This window comes from Etheostoma cragini, chromosome 8 (genome assembly GCF_013103735.1).
Source record: "Etheostoma cragini isolate CJK2018 chromosome 8, CSU_Ecrag_1.0, whole genome shotgun sequence".
NCBI classification, from domain to species: domain Eukaryota; kingdom Metazoa; phylum Chordata; class Actinopteri; order Perciformes; family Percidae; genus Etheostoma; species Etheostoma cragini.
Window position 1 is genome coordinate 26,974,644 of NC_048414.1, and position 15,444 is coordinate 26,990,087.

Consider the following 15,444-nt stretch of genomic DNA (forward strand, 5'->3'; position numbering starts at 1 on the left):
TGAGGCTGGGACTGCATGCTTTGCTTCTAATCTCCTACTAATCATTGGCAAATCATCACCTGATGCCTAATAGTGAAGTCAATGTCCAGTCACATTGTACTGTCAACAGCATGTACACCCACACAGGGAAACGTATCGGAGCACACCATCTCTCTGCAGTAAGTCTGCTACAATGGGTGGATATCACCAAACGCCCCCCAATACGAGATCATCACAATACTTATGCCACGATACAATGTTATAGCGATATATTGCTATTTCTAACTTTTCCCAATATCAAATGTCCCCCAACAACATCTAAAAAGACACATTTCTTTGTTTGTTCATATCAAATTCAATGTTATTGCTGCAAAATATGATTGTCAAGCAGACAAACTGACCAACACAAACAGTTCATAAGTTGTGTTCATAAGTTTACATGCCCATGCTCAAGTTCACTAAAAAGAGGAATAAAAAAATCATGTTTTCATCAGATAAATGAAATTTATCTTAATGCCTTAATTAAAAAATGAGGTAAAATACAACCTTTAAAGACACCAATTTTCCTTGTGAATGGATAGGCATGGGGAACTTTCCATAGGATCATCTCTCAGTGCAAATCAGAACAGCTATTAGGCTAACTGAAATAACACCATGCCAATCTCTATGTATGGGGAAGGGTATGTGATATGGGGGGGGATTTTAATTCAAAAGGCCAAGGGAATTTTATCAGGATGCATAGTATCCTGATCCATGAAATAACTGGCCTTTAAAAATAAAATCTGCCTGCCTCTATGGGAAGTTGACATAGGGGGGTGTATATGTATGCCCCGTTTTTTAAGGAAAAACATTTATATATTTACAATACATTATTCATTCACAAAGAAAATTGGTGTCCTTTAAGGTTGGATTTTACCTCAATTTTTGTTCCTCTCTAGTCAACTTAAGCATGGGCACGTAAACTTATGAGCACAACTTTCTAAAATAAAGGATCAATACTTGGTGCCTGTGTTTCAATACAGTATTGCCACTGAAAATATCACAATATTAAGCCGTATTGATTTTCTTTCCCCCACCCGTTACTGGGGACTACTTAGGAGCTCCACTGGCAACTAAGTGCCTTGCTCAACAGGCATTTTCACGTTACAGTAGGAAAAGAACAGGTTTAATTAAATGAATAATGTTTCAGTTGGAGGATCCTGGTATTGTGCATGCTGACTCACTCGGCCACTTCAATAGAACAGAGCAATCAATATTATGGGTAACACCTGTGCTTTTCATTCCTACTATGACAACTCAAACTGTCTGCTGTTAAAAGGACTAAAGATCATTTTAGTCATCAGTTAATCAATTTAGACATATGTAAACTGAGACGAGGGGCTGCAAGGGGTCGCAACTCAAGAAGTTTGGAAACAACTGCTCTACATTACCTGTCAATCAGCAAATGAGACACACACTCACACACAGGACAAAAGACACCAAAACAAATGTCCATGTCGCACAACTTTAATAGAATATTTTAACTAACTCTGTACAAATTGAAAAGAAATATTGCGCAAGTAACAAATTGTGAATAAGAACCAGTTAAGGCCATTTCTAGCACACGGTCCAATGTGGCTGATTTGAACATGTCAACCGTGGCTCGGAGAGATCTGTCCAACAAGATGTACAATCGTTCTTTTTAAAAAGAGAGAAAAGGGCTGGGTATCATTTTTCGCAGCAATTGCTCTCGCTGTCCAGTGACTTGGCAAAGGTGTCCAACCAATACAGCGAAATCCAATGGCAGTATATAAAATACATTGGCAACCTCTATTTGTTTCCACAGACATTCTACCGAATCTTTAGACAATAACAGAAATATTGATATATTCTCAAACAAATTTAAACGCTGAATTAGATTACACTGTGTTAATGACAATTGGCAAACAATTGAATAAAAGAGGACGGTGTGTTTTGACTTTCATTTTGGCTTCTCGGCAACAGAATTTTACACGTGATCCAAACATCCTGCACCCGGTCTCATCGCTGACTGTAAATGACATTTGGTAAGAACTGGATGCATACCAGAAGTGATGACAACCAGTAAAGATCGCGACTCTGCCACTCTGTCTGGTTGAATGTGGTATCTTTAACGGAGATAATCACCAGACTGGATGAAATGCTTGGGGTATGTGAATCTGACAAACTGAGATTAACCCAAGAGGAGAGAAGAGAGAGAATTGTGTTTTCAATGGTCTGGTTTTTAGGGCTGTCCCCTCATAGTCGACTAATCTGTCCTTTTGGTCTTACTCGACTAAGATTTCTTTAGTTGATAAGTCATTCTTTATGCTTATTCGTGCTTAGTTCCTCAGTTTCAAGAAACTTATGAGCACATTTCTGGTGAGCGCAAGATTTAAAGTGGGGGTTTTGCAGGATTAATTGTGTAGAAACTCAGTTTTACAGATAGTTAATGAACTACATTTATATTGTGCTTTTCTAGTCTTAACCACCTCTCCAAGCGCACAGCTCTGTCGATTAAATTATGCAAGTGTTAGTCAACTAAGCATTTCTTTAGTCGAGGACAGCCCTTCTGGTTTTCTTAAATTGGTCAAATTGTCATCATTATTCAAAAAGGGGTGATTGAGGCAGACAGGGAAGAGCTATACATGACAGTTTTGAGGTTTAACCACATTTCTGCCACATTATGTTAACTAGTGTACGTGTTCAGTTGAATTGCTTGTTAAGCCCAACAGATCTGAGCAGAAGTGAGCAGCATTAATGCAGAACACATGTCTTAATTTCGACAGTAAAAAAAAAAAAAAAAAAAACATGACTCGGCGGTATTCACATTGCTGATGACCATTAAACCAATGAAAATGAGCCTATGACTGCAGCAGAGTTCCCAAAATGCACCACACATAGACAGCTGCATGAAACCAGAATAAATAGTCCAATGACATGACAATGAACATTTAAAAAAAAAGTAAATGAAATTCAAAATGATCCATTGTGTGCCTCTTTAAAAACACCAAAACAAAAGAAAAACAATTAGCAATCGCAGTGAAAGATTAAGTCAGACAGTTTCCTGGTAACCTAGCACTTCTCTTCTTGGCATTAAAAAACCCTGAGTAACTGATTTATTTTTTGATGAAAACTAAAGTTGGGATCCATGCCTGTCCTACCTATTTTCCATATGATGATGTTCTGAGGTTCCTAGCAGTAGTCACCTACTCCACCTCAAAGAACAAGACTGTCCCTGATGCCATGGTAGTTTAGAGTCAAGTCACTTCCTGCTTAAAGTACGAATGAAGCCAAATAAAGGATGAGATGGGCGCCAGACAAAAGAAAAAGAAGTCATGCACATAGTAAAAACGCAGTTTGGTTTGCGTTCTATTGCGTTCAGATGAAAGTTCATAAGGAGCGGAGCCTGCAAGAGTAAGAGGACTTGCTGTGTGGCTAAGAACAGATTTGACAGACAGCACGTCTCCACCTCCTCCTGATCACCACGGTTACTGCTGTTTGCATTCGGCAGGCTGGGGCTGTTCTTTCTGTGGGGGGGCAGAGAGAGAGAAACTAGATTAGAAAAACAAGAGGACAGAGAATTAATGAGACCACTAGGCATTAACTAGCAAATGAAGAGGCTAATAAGAAAGCAAATGCTAGCGAATGAAAGCACCCGGTTTGGTAAAGCAATGTTAGAAACCTGGGATGGGACTACAGGAAGAAAAACAAATAGATGGAAAGAGCAAAGAGGACGGGAAGAATAGAAGCTGTATCTACCCAAGATGTGAGTTGAGGGTCCTAAACACCTCGGACTACTGGAAGAATCAAAGATGTAGTGAAAGAGAGGGAGGCAGCCAGAATTATAGACGAGAGCCAATGGACTAGACAGTGTATCAAATTCGTGGAACGCCATCCTTATTTCTCCCTTACCTAGAAATTGCATGGGGTGAGAATGATTGATTATGCCTGTAATGGAAGGGAATCCAGGGAAGGGAGAGAAAACAATACGCACAAGTTTAATCGTCACAGTGAGAACTGACAGCGAGCACAGTGAAACATTGTTGAATTTGGTGAAGGAGAACATTGAATTTCCTGATGAAAAATAAATAGCTGATGAGCTGACAGCCAAAAACTCAAAACAACAAGCTACTATTGCAAGTCATTCACAGACAAGGCAGCATTGTTGGTCACTCCTGATAAGAAAAATGCTTACAGGCCACGTTATGCACTCACTATCAGACTGGAATAGCTCATAGTGGAGCATAGTCATCTCTGTCCAGCTAAACAATAAAATAAATGTAACCAAGTGTCATTGTATAATAATCTGTAGCCAATGGTCTGGGAGAGTGACTGCAGGAGAAGAAGACATGACTGCCATAGGTAGGAAGTATTGCCTGTCTGTGCTGGTGGTGGAAACTGGAGATAGTCTAACTCCTAATTTCCACCGGTTGCGGATCCGCTTCGGAATGGTGGCGAGTCATAAGGTTTCCATTACCATCAATGTTATGTCTTTTCCACCAAGGCTAACCGGGTGCTGGTTCTGGGCTGGTGCTATTGCCAGTTCGGTGCTGGTGTTACACGCCAATTATCTAAGAACCAGCTGGATTTTCCACAGCCTGAGAGCCAGCAGACAGTTGGTTTCCTCCACAGACCACGGTTGTTTTGGTTTCCCATCCATGTCCAAAGCTAACCTTAACAGCTCTCTATGGTTAACAGCTGACCGGTGTTTTAAAAATGGCGGCCAAACGTTTGTTTTCGAACGTCGTGATAACCCAGGCCCCAGCACCAACGTAACCGGTTCTTATCTCTAGGCCAGCGCTAAGTTGGTTCTGAGTTGGAACCCGTTTACTTGGCCCAGAGCCAGGTTTATTTGCGTGGAAAACCAAAGAACCAGCCAGATTTTTGGCACTGACTCCGAACCAGCACCAGAACTGCCTTGATGGAAAAGATATATGCGTGTATTTCCACTGACTGCTGAACGGCTGCGTTTCCACTCTGTCCTGGATACTCAGAGCTTCTATATCCGCACATAACTTTCTCACATTCTCATCATCATGGGTCTCCAGTGAAACATAGACTTGAAACCGTAAGGTAAGCTAAAATTGACTCTGTGGTTTCAGTTTACAGGACATGGGCGACTGAGAACAAAATAACTTAAAATTATCCTGAAGGGGACAGATAATCCAGATCCCCATTGAGCTTAGTATTGGCGGTAGAACGACATACTGAGCTGTTCTGTACAGATTTTCAGTACGTTCTGGGAACCAAATCATTTTAAGTCTTTTACATCTGTAAGAGTGACGTAAAGATTATGTCTGGACTTTGTCTTAGCTAGCTAAACCAACCATTAATAGTATCAGCAATATGAAGAGGGCAAATTAGTCAGAGATGCATTTGCCATGTTATTTTGCCCCCATGAAGAAGCATTATCATTTTTCAGTTAATCAGCACATTCAATTGGGATGACACATGACAACATAAGATGAACGCCAACAGTGTTATCTTGATACACTTCAAGTAGCTTTCAGATACACAACAGACTTCATTGCTTAATATTGTCACACATAAATGAGTATTTATTATGAATGTGATGAATTTTTTTTTAGGAAGCCCTCTCTGACCACAACACAAATAGGATGCAGGGCACTGGGCCGTTCCAGGGGGCCATCATTTACACAATAAAACCAATAGAAATGATTAAAAAACACATGATGAGCAGGTCAATAAAAATCAGAATAGATGTCAAGAACTCATTCTGACCTTGGGGTCGTCTCCCTCATCATCGTCGTCATCTTCCTCATCTTGCTCCTGGGACACAAAGACATGATGACTGTGAGATTTTAAGGAACCATCTGGTTCAACAAAATATATACCATGACTTCTATTATTATAATTATTACCGTCATCATTATAGTATAGTCAGTGATGTGTATGGTGGTACAGTTTGTGTGAACAGCGGTGCCAGCTGTCTGACATATCAGATCAAATTCAGGGTTTGAGTGGCATTACTAACCTCTTCATCTCCCTCTTCCAGCTCCTCCTCTTCAAACTGCATAAAGAAATGCAAAAAATAGTGATGACAAGTTTAAGTTAGACATCCTAAGCACATTTTTTTCAGTCTGCAGACATCCCATCTTGTGGCTTTTATCAGTGTGACAACACTCACGCTCTCGTCATCTTCCAGGGCCTCTCCAGTGAAATACAGCACTGCTCTGGGAACTATTCTCTCACGAAAGAAATGACCAATCTCAAAGTCTGTGGCTAGGGTGAACTCAGAGTCTTCGTCCTATAAAACACGAGCACATGGAGACCATTTCCAAACAGTTCCAAATCTGATCGGATTAATGCAGTAAAATGGGTGGGGATTTTATGAAGAATAAGCTAAAATTGACTCACCATTTCTCCATCTGGTGAAGCTGTAAGGGAGAGAAAATGTATAATATAACTAAAAACCACCTCAACGCCTTGCTTTACAATGACTACAGAAGGTAATTAGGGTACGACGAAAAGTGGAAAATTGGACGGATTTTACACAGCACATGTATTTTAAAATGACCAGTTAAGCCAACAGTCACAGGCAGATGTTAAATTTGTTTTACAATATGGGGTAGCTTTGGGATTAACTGTGATTCAACCAACATCTGAAAGTCCATTTAATGCTACGTTCCAGACAACTCGGAACTCCTTCCTGCTTGAAAAAGTACAATGGAACGCCATTCAAAGTTGGAATTCCTACCTGTAAACCTGGGGAAAATCTATCGACTGAGTTCAAAAAAAGAAAAGAAAAAAACATGTCACAAAACATGGCAGCATCGATTTGAGCGTATTATGTAAAAGGTAAAAAATTAAAATTCAAAGTAAAGTAAAGTAAAGAGCCCAATGGTCCCTAGCACAGAGTGCAAGGAACCTATTAGCATAGCACCTTCTAATGCACCCCAGTGGTTTGGATAAAGTTCCTTTTATGTTCACAAAATTTGGTGGAAACATTTTTCCCATCTTGAGGAACACATATTATTTATATTTAATTTTTCCACCCGCCAGGAAGTCAGCCATTTGGATTTTGTGGGATCGTTTTCATTTTATGAACTGGTTTGAGGACTAGATGCACAAAAACTCAACATTTTTCAGCCATATTTGAATCCTAAATACTTCAATTTGATATGGAATTTAGACTTGGGCGTGGCATGGTGGCTCCATAGCGGCCCCCTAATAAGTTTTACCCAGTGACCTCCATTTTAACACACTTCACACTGGAAATCTTGAAAAATTTGGTGCACACATCAAAACCTCACAGTGCGAGATTATATCGTGATTACGTTCATGGGTGTTTAGCGGGCTTCATAGTGCCCTATAATGCGTGGAAGGCCTTAGTTTGGACATTGTTGCTCAGATGTTCATGAAATTTGGTGCACAGATTGTTCGGATCATTTTGGACATATTTTAAACTTACTTTTTATTCAGCCCCCCTCAACCGGAAGTCAAATACTTTGGATTCTTTGCATTTGTCACATATTTTAGGCATATTTCTTCAAACTCCTCCAAGGGCATTAATCAATGATGACATACAGTAGGTCATGTGACAAACAGCTGTGACAACAGCTGTGCTCCAACCTCTGAGCAAGAAACTGACTAAAGGTGACATCATCCCATCCTTCCTCGTCTTTCAACAATATTGCAGGAAGGAAACGGCTTTGTTACACTAACATGGTTCTCTACAGCATGAGCATCAGAATTTCAACATGTACTCCAACATCGGGGTCCACTACTGTACGATCATCAGCAGGAATTTAAAAGGCTCACTATGTGCTGTGCCATATACTCTCTTATTCAATCAACAACAATAAATCTTGTTCACACATCCATTAACTACACAGCAGTCAAGTCACATGTCCTGTTTTGTGCGTGTTCACATGATCAGTGAGCTTCTTCGCTAATGGACATGCCAACCCAAAACTGCGCAGTGCACACCTGAACACACTTAAATAAGAGCTATTTATATCCACCATTCATCTACCGAGGCTATGACTGAACCAGTAAGAGAAACATTTGCTCAGCCAATAAGTGATCAGTCCACTTTTCAAAGTCAGAATAGGTCCAGGCATGTCACACAGATAAGTTGACTACACAGGTAAGACAACACAGTAGTTAAATAAAGGTGTATTCTGCCTAACTAACTGATCCTTTGAGAGAGAATGACTCATTTCAAGACGTTTTACTTATTATTTACTTACATGACCTGGTTCTGTATAATTCACTTACTGTTTATGCAACAGAACAAAAGACTTCTAGATTGACCAACCTCACCTTTGATGAGGGCAATCACAGCAGTCAGTATCCCTAATGTCTTAAAAAGGTATGATTTTATCATTTAAATAAACTAACAGACAGAATTATTCTCAAATGTAACAAGCTAAAAGCCTTTTGTTGTTAAATGCTTCTACAGTACTGCGTCTGTGATTTGCTGTCTTCTTTCATTTATTCATTCTCTTTTTTTCTAAGTTCTCTGAGATGTTTACTCTTGAGTGCCTGCTATAGATAAACTTAATGCTTACAGATTTCATAAACGCACATCAATCATTTGTGAAGTTGTTTTAGGTACCGTAGTAGTAGTTAGACTGTTGTTGTGTCAGTGCTCTTATAATTTTTGCCACTTTGTCATTTATGTCACTCATTAACTGACTGTTTTGGCCCGTAAAAACCACTAAACTCAGGATGCTGGAAAATAAAGGTTAATCCAATGTTGATTGGAAAGTTTGACGGTCCAGTGAGACATAGTCCAACATCAGTGAGCAACAGACATGCCAACTGTTTCACCTTCCTACGGCAGAGCAACGGAACAATTTGACACAGTTTAGGAGTCTGCCTCCACCTGCTGTTGAATGCAGCTTCCTGCAGTGACCAATGGTAAAGCTACATGCTGCTTGTTGCAGGAAACTGACAGCTTTTATACAAACCCCTGGGCAGTTAAGCGCTTGATTTCATTTTCACCCTCATAGATAGTGTTTTAGAACTTTCTAGTGGCAGCGATAAGGATGATGAGGTTTCACATTCCCTGTACGGGACTCTCACGGTGCCTCAAAAGTTGATGAAAAGAAGTAATTGTTTTGAAGATTACATTTACATCAACTTCATTTTGTGTGCATCGATTTCTGTGTGCTCTCACCTTTGACAGGGTTAAAGAAGTTGAAGAAAGAGTCGTTGGGGACCTGTTTGGTAACAGTACGGACAGTGCCACGGCCTTTATGCTTCTGCTTCTTCTTAATAGTTTTCACAGTCACATCCTTCCCCTTGTGCCAGTCAATCTGACAGCTAGAGAGAGGAGATGTGCAAAAAAGTGAGAGGCGGCAGAAAACGAGGACGCGAAAAAAAGGTAAAAGTTGTAAGTGCCAAGAGGAGGCTGATATGTGGGATGTGAAGTCAGGACAGATTAATATAGAAAGAGTGAACAGAAATGTTCATATGTGTCAAAGACACAGTTTAAGAAGCGTGCTTGTATGCTCTCTGGCTCACCCTTCACAGTCAATGATCTCCGGCCCCTCGAATGAGAAAGGATCTGAAGCATCAGGCTCTGACTTCATCTTGTAGACTTTAGTGAGGACTGCATTGTTGAAGTAACAATTGGGCTCAAAGTGGAACTCTAATGTGAAACTCTAGGAGACACACCAAGATATATAGATTACTTCACAGCATTTTAGCTATATTTCGGTTTTAATTTGGAAAGATAATCATTAACTTCTCATCATCACTAATTCATTATTATAACATACTGACCATTGGCTGTCCTGGCTCAGAAAACTTGACTTGAATATCTCTCAGGTGCTTTAGGATGGGCTCATCGTGTTCCTGGGGGTAGATAAACAGTGAGATCATAGACATAAGGCATGTATACAGCATGAGTGAGAGCTCAATCATTTAAATGTACCTGTAGCATGTCACTGAGCATGTCCACACTCTTGAATATGGTGAGCCAGAACTCAGGAATGCCTTTTGGGTCTTCCTCTGGCATGGATTCCTCTTTCTTTGCATCCTCAATGGCAGCTTTTTCCTTTACCTCCTCCTAGAAGAGAAGGCAGGGCACGCATCAAAATTCACTGCTAACAAGAATATGAGCAATTAAGTTTGTTAAGTTTTGGGGAAGTCGCACTGAGATTAAGAGGTTTTACAATTCACAGGTCTTGTGTGTACAAATAAATCAAATACATGCAAGATTATAGCAACAAAACGGTCATCACAGTTTGTCAGTCCGAGTGATTCTCATTCAAAGCACATTTCCCACAATCCTGTTGGACAATTTCAGCATCATTCATGAGATTCAAGCAGCCTGTGTGGTAGCAAGAAAGATATTTTTCCTTTAATGTGGGAAACCGTGGGAAGTAGGATTTGGAAAAGGGATCATGCTCTTAAGACAAACAAAATGAAGTATTTGGGTTATGTTTTCTCTCGTTTGGTGGGTTTGTCTCTTGTTTATTAGCTGTGTCACAGGTGATACCCGATCAGCAACGACGTGGATGTAAACTCTTGGTAATGAAAAGGCAGGGTGCCTGTGCATACAACAGGGTGTTAAACGCACCCCCCGTTTCAAGTGTTGCTACATTTTGTCTGGACTGAACACAGCCCTGTACTTACAGCTAGCTGCTCCTCTTCCTCTCTGTCACTGTGCCACTCGCACTCTTCGTCTGTGGGTTCCGCTGTTCCGGTGACAATATCTCTTCTCTGTGACATACAAACATTACAACAAAGTTAATCACTACTGACAAGAAATTGAGAATATTAGTCTGAAATATCTGTATCTGAACAAGCATTCATTTGACAAGGCAGACTTATTTTCAGCACACTGAAAGCAATACCATCACGCACACACACACAGACGCACACGGATTAAAGCGGTCAGTCTTTAGTGTAACTAGGAATGGCAGAGTTCTTGTCACCAGCTCTGGAAATAGCCTTGACTGACAAATGAACAGTTGACTACTCGTTGAGGCAGTTATTTTTTACTTTAGCACCAAGGATGCATCCTCACTGACCTCAGATCAGACCAGAGAGACACATTTCACCACCCATTAGTGCAGGAAACAACACAAATAATTCATACTTATTATTAGTTATCTTTTTTTGATAGCTTTTGCTCGGTTTGCATTAACATAAAATGACCATAAACACACATCCAACAGTGAAGTAAAGAAACAGTTCTCTTATTAAAAATACCATTAGAGTACCTTGTCAAACAGTGGCTGATAGAGAGCGGCGTACTTCCTCTCTAGCTCATGGACCTCCTCGTAGAATTTAGCCTCTATGTTGGCACACTGCACCTGTAGCCTTTTCAAGGCATGCACTCGCCTCTTCACTACTTTAGGAAGCATGCTATGAGAGAAGAAAAACATGGGAATGGTTCTGGATTGAAATCATTTACAGTTAAATTATGTTATATGATGATTCATGTTTTGGAAGTAAAACTGTTACAATGAACCAATTCTTTCACAATCTTAAATCATGTAAACTTATAAGTCATCGACCTGGTGGGTATGGAACCACCAAGCTGGTTTTATGAGATTGAAAGATGGTTTTGTTTGTGTGTGTGTGTGTGTGTGTGTGTGTGGTAGTGTGTGACACCATTTCATCTACCAACAATAATTCTATAGTTTCATTTATCAACTTTCTCTTTTCATCAGACAAAGTACTGATAGTCAATAATCTAAAAAATGGGTTTGTTGAGTATGAAAAACTCATTGCCAATGTTATGCATGAAATAAGAATAGTTTAATGTATTAAACCTCAAGTGGATAATTTATAGCGTTTTGAAAACATTTAATACTAGAGTATTTAATTGAAAAAGCATTTCAAGTAAGTTCACACACCTCTCCACAATAATACTACACCATGTTTAAGTCATGAGGAAGTAGACTAATGCCAACTTTTGGCTGGTAAGTGCAAATTACATCAATATGCAAATAGAAATTCTGACCAAAATTGGCATTTTTTTAAATAACTGAAATATATATGACATATTTTTTGAAAGTGTCCAGGGAACATACAAAGATAAACGCTTCATGCTAATAATGTTTAGATGGTTATGTTTTTAAAAACGGGTACACTGCCGTATTGGATGAGAAGCACAAGCAGATACCACTTTGCACTATTGCCATCGGAAGTTGCCTGGCATGTTGTAACAATGAGAATCTTTCCATTTTAATATTCTATCTATAATATCTCATATATTACAAACACAGCCTCAACTAGCTGCACTGACCTTTCCATGAAGTGGAAGCTGACAGGCCTGTCCATCTGCCCACCTGGATTCTGCGTCCCTTGATCCCCTTTACCTGTCAATCCAACAAAGAACATTGTTGCCAGTTGTTATTATTATTATTATTATTATTATTATTATTATTATTATTACACAAATTGCTCAAAATTACAAGAATAAGGGTTGTTCCAATCTTAACATGCATACTGTTTTAATTGTGGCTCACGATGCACTTATTACACAATAGCACTCAAACAAGTAATTTGAGAAACTTTCTAAGTTGTATTTTTGTTTAGACTGTCAGTTGTTTGTTTCATGTTTCATATTTAGTTTCATAATAGCCCAGCTAATGTTAAGCCTTGGGTGCTTCTCTCACACTGCATATCTAATTTAGTATGGTATGTATAATCTTTAATAGCCAAGGAAGTGTGAAACAATGCAAGGAATTTGTCTCCAGCTGCTCTCTAAGTGCATGCACATGAATCTAAGGATACATACTGTACACAGTGATAAAAACAAGGAAAGCAAAGCTGAATAAAGTATGCAAAGATTTGGCTACTATGTACAGATATAAATTTCTACATAAAAAATGTACATATACACACAAACAAACAGCACTATGAGAACTGTCAATAGGGTTAAATGGTAATAGCATACGATGTTTGTTGTTACCTTTATTGGCGTCCATTATAGAGTGGCAGCTCCTTCCCCCTCTAATAATAACAGATTAATTATATTAGATATCATAAGTCGCAGAGTGATTGAGTTACTACTGAATGAGCCAGCAACAGAGTGAATGGGGAAAACAGTGACAATTGTAATTCGCCAGTCATTTAATTATTCTTCTACATGAGAGACGACGTTCATTATTACATTGCAACAAAATCATCTTCATCTCCTTTGATTTTACGAGGGGTGCTAACTGAAACAAGCGTCAGCTAGGAAGTCAGAGCGTCTGACCAGCTGAGCTCACTTGACTCAAAAACAGCAACACTGGTGTTGCGCAAGCGCAGACTGATGACGCATTGACATGCTAATGGCAGCTGGGCTAGGCTATGACAAGCAAAGTTAGCATCACTCCACTTACAATAAGTAAAGTTTATATTGCTGCCTCTGACAGTTCTAGAGGCGCACTAGTAAAACAATATCAAATTAATACACACACTTACATTGGCGTACAAATAAGCACATATTAATACTAACATGGTATGGGCGGTGCCAAAGATCTGACAGCAACTAACCGAGCTAGCTAGCTACGAGTCAACGTGCTATGAACAATGCTTTAGCACCGCAAGTGCGAAGGTTAACAAATTATAATAGCTAACGTTGTATACCCCGTTCGCACAAACTAGCGAATGACAATGTATGTTAATACGTTGCTGAAGAAACACTGCTATGACTATCCATTATGTAGATAACACTGTCTGTTAAGCTAACTTACTACTGCTAGCCGCCCGCATTGACAAGCTAATATCAGCAAGCTATCGTTAGCTAGCTAATGAAAGAACCAGAGACAGAGCAAAGTGTCTTCAAGACAGTTCACCAGCGATCTTTCTTATTAGTTATATAAGTTGTAACGTTACTAATCAATATCCTACCATGATAGCAAATGTTTGTATTAATGAAACGGCTGTGCTTACTAGCTGTTTTAGCAGTCTTATAGTTATGGTCTTACCTCTATCTGAGCGGAATTATAGCTGGTCTTTTTCCTCTCGACAATTCTTTTCCTAGGGTGGTGAAGGCACATGGAGACGGCTTGACCCGCCCTACTCTTCCGTTGTCTGCTCTGGTTGGGTTGGGTAGGTTTCGGCAAGATGTGTGGGATTGGTTAGGTCTAGTATAAATGTTAGTGTACGCCAATCAGAGGCAGAGTAAGGTGGGACCTGCCTTCGCTATCCTATGAAATAACAACTCGCTTCCCTCACGCGTCTTCGCTTCAACCGTCACGGGTGAGCGACATGCGCTCCAGCATCCTGGATTCTCATTGGACAGCTGGTGAAGGAGGGCATGGTGTTGCATTCAAGTGATGCGTTGGGAAAATCACAGTATGTATTCTTTACTCAATTACATCTGTGCTCTCTCACATCTGTGCTTATGTCTCCATATTTTGAACAGTAACATGGTTGTATTCGTAAACATGATTTCTGTTCTGTTCTAAGTATTTTTCTGACATTGTAGAAACATTATACACACAGACCACATGTTGCCTGTATCCTGTGTAAGTGTTTTGATTAAATGCATGAACTAAAAAAGTGCAAGGTGTGTCTGCAAGCAGATCAGAGCTGTATGCAATGCTTATGTGAGTATAGAGGGTTTTCACCTACGTCACGTTCTGAGTGCTAGTGTAATGTCTTGTGTAATAAGTGCATTGTGTTCTTCTTTGTGTACCACGTTGACAATGTGACATGACATGACATCAGACTCAGAGAGAGGAGGTACGAAAGTATTATGGGCCTGGCCAAGTTCAGGGGGCAAATGTGTGGCTATGCCTTTTGCTAATATTTTGATTTAATTCCCAGTACTTTGACCAAATCTACACAAAACACAACTTCTGCAAGTTCTGCACTACAAATTACAAAAGATATGAAAAAGCAAAAATATGTGTCACACAGATGAATCACACCATGAGCTCTCAATTCACAACAATATGGATCCATCCAAACTACATCAGGCATTCTGACCCAAACTTGAATGCATGTGATCCCCATCATCATCATCATTTATTGTTTGACTATATTGAGCTCAATTATCAAAAAAAGTGGCGGTTACAAAATGACTCATGAGAAACTCTGAGGTATGCATACCCACCGTCCCCCCGGAAATCAATGCCTATGCTCCTGAGACAAGTAGGTGTAGTAGGCCTACTGTATCGCTGACAGTATCAACCCTTTGACTTCCAAGGAGAAGATGTACATAGCCAACCAGGAAAGTCCCTCAGTACATAACATTATATCTGCCCAAGTCTCAAGTGCCAATGTGGTCTCCCCAAGTGATCCTCTCATTGGCTAATGTTTAAGACAAAGTCTCATTGTGTGTACACTTGGGGGCCCTACTGTTGGGGTCTACTTCTGCTTGCAAGTACACCCCACCAAACACCACAGGCAGGAGCCTGTGCACACCACTGCAGTCTTCATCCTCTGAATTCTAAATACTGCGTGCCACATTCAGATAACAGCTTTGTTGAATTGCATGGCTATACATGTATTTATTTCAAAGCTGCATTGAAAAAATATGTATAA

At 39.8% G+C, this 15,444-nt stretch overlaps 1 protein-coding gene across 4 annotated transcripts; it reads right to left on the minus strand.

Moving 5' to 3' along the window:
- Window positions 1–1,469: 1,469 nt before the first annotated feature.
- On the minus strand, window positions 1,470–14,122 carry nap1l4a (nucleosome assembly protein 1-like 4a). Of its 4 annotated transcripts, XM_034879103.1 has the most exons (15): window positions 13,881–14,122; window positions 12,878–12,918; window positions 12,209–12,281; window positions 11,178–11,322; window positions 10,588–10,674; window positions 9,884–10,018; window positions 9,733–9,804; window positions 9,472–9,611; window positions 9,125–9,270; window positions 6,358–6,377; window positions 6,128–6,247; window positions 5,975–6,010; window positions 5,722–5,769; window positions 3,892–3,927; window positions 1,470–3,506 (listed from the first exon to the last, which is right to left on the minus strand). In XM_034879103.1, exons 2-14 carry the CDS (start codon window positions 12,891–12,893, stop codon window positions 3,922–3,924), a joined length of 1,044 nt encoding a protein of 347 aa, XP_034734994.1. In that variant the 5' UTR covers window positions 12,894–12,918; window positions 13,881–14,122; the 3' UTR covers window positions 1,470–3,506; window positions 3,892–3,921. The 4 variants fall into 4 exon arrangements, with proteins under 4 accessions (XP_034734994.1, XP_034734992.1, XP_034734993.1 ...); XM_034879101.1 differs by lacking the exon at window positions 3,892–3,927; XM_034879102.1 differs by lacking the exons at window positions 3,892–3,927; window positions 13,881–14,122 and adding an exon at window positions 13,846–13,862.
- Window positions 14,123–15,444: the final 1,322 nt, after the last annotated feature.